The sequence below is a fragment of the Amblyomma mixtum genome, chromosome 1, assembly GCF_055824585.1.
Source record: "Amblyomma mixtum isolate Tamu chromosome 1, ASM5582458v1, whole genome shotgun sequence".
NCBI lineage: Eukaryota > Metazoa > Arthropoda > Arachnida > Ixodida > Ixodidae > Amblyomma > Amblyomma mixtum.
In genome coordinates, this window is record NC_143012.1 from 55,836,931 (window position 1) to 55,842,930 (window position 6,000).

The 6,000-nt window shown below is 48.2% G+C and overlaps 1 protein-coding gene across 2 annotated transcripts in view; it reads left to right on the plus strand.

The window, feature by feature from the left end:
* Crk (Crk proto-oncogene, adaptor protein) overlaps window positions 1-4,149 on the plus strand; it is a 41,566-nt gene extending 37,417 nt beyond the window's left edge. For both annotated transcript variants that reach the window (XM_089550237.1, XM_089550246.1), the window contains one exon: window positions 1,765-4,149. In XM_089550237.1, the coding sequence (XP_089406363.1) occupies window positions 1,765-1,902 (138 nt within the window). In that variant the 3' untranslated portion in view covers window positions 1,903-4,149. The remainder of the gene's footprint in view (window positions 1-1,764) is intronic.
* The last annotated feature ends 1,851 nt before the right edge of the window (window positions 4,150-6,000 follow it).

The window sequence follows — 6,000 nt, forward strand, 5'->3', positions numbered from 1 at the left end:
AGCCATTCGTGCCCCTTCTCCGAAAGCTGCACTGTTAGCGGTGCGCGCTGTCCCTAATGAAACTTCGGCCGGAGTTTCGTGACCAGAAAAAAACATTGAAGAACCATGGCTGCTCCGCCTTAAGGGTATGACGCGATAGCGTAATGGGTTAATTCCCACATATGCAGCATTGGTCATCCTCTACTTAACATTCTTAGATCCCTGGGAGTCCCCATACCCCTCCTGGCGCAATGGTGCAGCGGTTAAGCGATGCGCCACTGCCCTGCAATGGCAGGTGCTGCCACCTGGTGGGCCTTCTGCGGCCCAAGTTGGAAGGTAGAGTGCGAAAAGCGCACGAGCTGGCCCGCTTCAAGAACGTACTTTCTTCGCACTAAATCATGTTCGAAGAGCAACGCATCAAAATATGCCAGAGTAGAAGCTTGGGCGAGTTGGTGATGCTTCATTTGCCACATAGCGCTAAAAAGACACGGACACAAGGGAGACCGTGTCCGACTGTGTCTGAGAGATAGCGCCCGTCCTGTGTGTCTCCCTTGTGTCTGTGTATTTTTTAGCGCTTTGTGGCAAATGAAGCATCAAAATAGGCAGTGTATATAGTGCTGTGCGACGGCGCTTTTATGCAGCCTTCAATCTCATCCGATTGTGCAGCAACAGCGTACAACAGCAACGTCCCGTGGCGCTCGAGCTACACATTTACTGCCGTTACGCTGAAAAATGTCCGGTCCCTGCCGCATCGTTGATGTACTTAGGTGACACGTTCGTAACGCTCGGAGCACTAGATTTCGCGCGCTTACTGCGATGGTGTCGCCCGCGAGCGCGGCGTACAACGACGCTCTGTACTCCCTAGTCATCGCTAGGCCTAACTTGTTTCGTATCAAAGCCACAGTGGACGGTGCTTTTGAATTGACCTACGCTATAATGAATGTTCTACTTATGGCGCTGCCTTACTGACAACTTAATTGTTTCATATGAAAAGAAATATATACGATTGATTTCAATGATGCCTTAGCAACGGAGCTGGTGTGCAAGCAGATCGGGTCACTCGCGCTGCAACGGCAGCAGCTGCTACGCGGCTGCAAACGTAAGACTAGCTTGTATCGCAGTTATTTCTCCTACCAGCAACTCGGTACAGGCCAGCGATCCTCAAGGAGGATTCATTTTTTACTTTTCCGTATCCCAGGGCTTATTATTTACGAGAACGAGAAAGTTTAGCCAGATCACTGCGTCACTTCGTTCGTTGCACCACCACCCAGAACGGTGGCGAGCCCTCTTACAACGGCGAACCATGATACGAGATAACCAAGTTAAGTTTGGTATCCTCGATTAAGCATAACCGCATTTAGACTGCCCGTGTGACCGCAGGTCAACCAACAGGTGGCTGCCGCTGTAATGCTGACAGAGCAAAATGGTAATCTGGATGTGCCTGTCAGACAGATGGCAAGTACGATCATTGTCGGCTAGACTCGTCATTGTGAACAAATTGCAGCGGCAAGTTCGGGTTGCGATCATTGCGTGGGGAATAAAAAAAATTGAATTTTGCCAACAAAATTTGGGGGTGCGATCATTATGCGAGTAAATATGGTAATCCAGACTCTTTCACTATGGCGTCTCTCATTACCTACAGACAGTTTTGGGACGTGAAACTCTGTGTGATACTATAATGGCCTCTTTTGAGTTCAGTGTATTTGGTTTCGACCATGTCACTGTGCTGTGGCTGGTCTTAAGGCAACACTGACCACGTTCTCCCAACTTACCCCCTTCTCGCAGGTGGGGGACATCATCACCGTGACAAAGACGAACATCAACGGCCAGTGGGAAGGGGAGCTGAAGGGGCGCGTGGGACACTTTCCGTTCACGCACGTCGAGTTCATCGACTCGGAGAACCCCGACGACGACGAGTCGTAGGTGCACCCGACGATGACCGGGCATGCGCACCTTGCGGGGGCCCTTCCCCCATTTTATCCCCTCGCCATTGCCAGCCCCCTCTCGCCACCTTCTCTCCGCACGCCGTTGCGCATCACTCTCCGCATCACCGCTGCACAGCCGTGTCGACAGCTTCGCCTTGAGAGTTGCGACTCAGTCCTCCGACGGAGACGATGTGTTGTCCGTCAGGACCGTCACACACCCCACCAGTTGGTGGAGTGGGTGCCGAGCGACAGGCCATGGTGCCCGCCATGGATTCTAGGATGGTGTGCGAGCCGGCAAGGCTGCCAAGCCCAGCGCTGGCGGACCTTGTAGTGACGCTGGGGCATGGAGTTGATGGTGTGTTGTGTTGCCTGTGTAAAGAAGGAGTGCGCCATCGCGTCTATGTTGAATTTGCTGGTTTGATCTGTGTGTGTGTGCGCGCGTGTGTGTGCATGTGGGCATGTTGTTAATGCCGTGTGTGAATTTTTCTTTATTACCACTTTGCCCACCCCCCTCCCTACTCTTTTTCACTTTTTTGTTGATTCGGAACAGTGAGCACATAAGAACAGCTGCTGCCGCTATCGCGCGGTGAAATTGTGCAACATTCACGCGGCGCAGTGTCTCCGATGCTGCCCCTGATTTAACGCCGTGATATGTCCAGTGAAGGGGAGATGGTACAGTTAGGAGAGGTGAGTTCTTTTGCTTCTGAAAAGGTATTTTTTTCTTCTCGATGCTTCTTTGTTGACAGAAGGCTCTTTGTGTTGGTCTTGACCGAGGGAAAGTGTTTTGGCACAGCGGTTTTTAATCCTCTGTCTAAGTGCTGTTATTCCTTTCCCCTTTCGAACTGCGGCAGTTGAAGGATAGGAAAGCTGGTTTGTTCAGGATGGTGTGAACAAGGATTCTAACAGCAGTGCGTGGCATTTTCAAAGCACAAAGTGTCCACATGGAGGACTTTTTGTATGCTGGAGCGGTGTGAAGCTGGAAACAGGTGTAAAATTTTATTGCAGCTGAAAATTTACCTGTTTGCATGCTTTCGTCTGGGAATGGTGCTGCTTCACAATTGTGTTAAGTGCTTCGTTCTCTTTGTAAAGAAAGCACCACCGTCAAAGTCCCTGTTGCGTCTCTTAGGGTTGAGAGCCCAAGTGCGAGGTGAATGTTCACGTCTTGGCTAGATATGGCTATTAGTTTTCTAGAAGTCTAGTTTGGTAGATGTCTTGCTCTCAGTGTCTTGTTTGCTATTCTCACCTTGTTCTGAAAAACGGATGCTCCGTAGTCTCGAGCTGGCTATACAGCAAAAACTGGATATAACGAAATAATAAACGCCCGTTTTTTCGTTATGTGCACCTTTTGCGTAAATACTCTGAAATGCAGTTCAGAATGGAAAGCAAAGTGAAAAACGAATGTAGGTGGAATTGCCTTGTAAACGTGCGCAGCAAACACTCGTTTCTCGAAGCCGTAAATACGGAGAAATGGGATACGGAATATGGGTTTTATGATCGCGCTGACAACACGACTGCAGCAGCAGCAGCAGCTGGAACCATCTCTACCGCTGCTTGCACTACGCCGCTGTGTGTAAGGTGGTGAGAATGTGGGAGTCAGTAGCATCCACCTCTTCACATGTGTCCCCTCTTTTGGTCTGCCATCGGCCTAGGAAATGGACTTTTCGCATCATCGCTGCCCTCCACCATCCCCACTCATGCCACCTGTCTGCTGTTGGCGCCATCTCCGGAATCATGCATGCAACTGGCTTGCGGTGATTTTAACGCCATCTGGTGCGATGCCTCAGAAGCGAAAGCTGCGGAGACTGCTGCGTTTGCCACGAAGAGGTGCCAATCATGCTGAAGCACAGTGCGTTATGTCAACTGCGTTAGCTCGTTGCGATCATGGATGTCCTCCTCATGATGGTTTGCGTTTCATCGTCGTGAAACTTTTGCATGATTCGGCCAAACTTCCAAGTAAGGCAGCACCAACGAATATAGCCGGCCTGGCGAGTTCGTTGCATCGAGATCAACTTTCACAATGCCTTCGTTTCATGGAGTTCACAAGTGCGCACACCTCAGTGGAGGTTGCGCAGGGGAACTGAAAAACTGATATATCAAGGAATCCACTACATGGAAGTTAGTTGCATGCAGGGTTAACTGTAGTCAGTTTTAGTAATTTCGCAAACACAAACAGCATGTATGCTTTGCGCATGTAAAGTTTTGCGGTTTCATCACTGCTGGTGAAAGAATAAAAGATTTTTGTACAGGATTGTTTAACTTGTTCTTTTCATGGTTTCTTTTGTGTCAGCTTTATTTTGCCGAAGTGCAAAATCTTTTTTTGTCAAGCCAAGCAGTTGAGAAATTTTTCTTCTTTGAAAACTTTCTAGTTCCGAAGGGAGGACTTTTAATTGTGTTTGATGGCTCTGTTTATGGGGTTTTCATGTTCCCTGTGTGTTCAATAATTATGAGTACTAGGTTTTGCCTGTTTCGCTCAGACAGGTCATGTTATGAGAGCAAATAGCCAGGGAAGTTGCGCATGCCGTTAATTCCCAAAAGTAAATGTGACAGTCAAATGTTGGACCTGTCCAACTTTGAGGAAAGTACTGTTGTAAGTTGCACGCAACCTTGTGAAGGCAGTTTCTGGACTCAAATTTGCGCATGCTGACACACATTTGTATTGAAGGCAGTACACCTGAACTGCTTCTGCGCACTCATGTACTTTAGTGCACATAGTTTAGAATTAAATTCTCAGCAGTGTCAGCTACAAGTCCATTCGCATGTGCAGGTTTCATTCATGCTTTTTTCCTCATAGTAGGTCTGCATAGCCTTGTCTCTTGTTCTACTCTTGGTCCGACTTTCTACTCCTTGTGCAAACTTAGACGTAACTTTCATCAAGCTTATTATCGACAGTCGGCAAGAAGTCTACAGATGTTTTACAAGAGGCTTGGGTTTCACGGAAAGTCAACAGGAACTCAACACATAGTCGTCAGGTCCTGAAGAGGTGTGTTTTAACACTTGTAGGCACATCTGCATTAATTAGCCTGTAGTTGTGAACAAGCTGAATTAGCCGCCGCGGTGGCTCAGTGGCTATGGTGCTCGGCTGCTGGCCCAAAAGACGTGGGTTCGATCCCGGCCGTGGCGGTTAGAATTTCTTTGGAGGAGAAATTCTAGAGGCCCGTGTGCTGTGCGATGTCAGTGCACGTGAAAGAACCCCAGGTGGTCGAAATTTCCGGAGCCCTTCACTACGGCGTCTCTCATAGCCTTAGTCACTTTGGGACATTAAACCCCACAAAACCAAACCGAACAAGCTGAATCTGCGCATGTTTTACAACCATAACAGTTGACTCTCAACTCTGTCGTTGTACGCAGGAAGAGGAAGGGTTAATTGCTGGAATGTGTTTTTTAGGGGCACTTCAGGTATCCATTTGCTTGTCTTGCTTAGTTTGGTTAGCAGAGTTCTAGGGTGCACTACAAGGATTGATTGGCTTGCGGTACGTAACCTTTCCCAAGCTAGTAGAAATGAGCTCCAAGCTTATTGCCAGTTTGGCTGCTCGAGTTCTTTTGAGCAATGCAAGTCGCTAAAACAGCCTTGACTGACGGGCGCTTGATTCCTTACATGTGGTCGACATGAAAACTAAGGTGACCACGATCCTTCAAGCTGTGTCATTTGCATTGTGTCTGTTCTATTTGGAACACCCTTGTAAATAAACGGGCGGTTGATTCCTTACATGTGGTCGACATGAAAACTAAGGTGACCACGATCTTTCAAGCTGTGTTATTTGCATTGTGATTGGAACACCCTTTCTTGTAAATAAAATTTAGTACTGGTCAACACACAATGTGCCCAGTGCCTGTCATAAACTGCTGGGTTTCGTCATCTGCGTGCTGAAACAAGCTCTTTCATTTCTCTCGTATATCCTTCAGAGTTTCTCCTTGGATGCTTCTAGGTGCTTTAACGGAATGTATCCTACGCTCATGTTGGGCACTGCGCAGTCTTTCCTATGAGTCGTCCATACGTTTGCCTCCCATCTCGTACTGTGTTGAATGGTTTGTGAGTTTGCCATAGTGCCAGTGCATATCAAAGTCTCGGGGACAGATCTTTTTGCTTGAATCAATC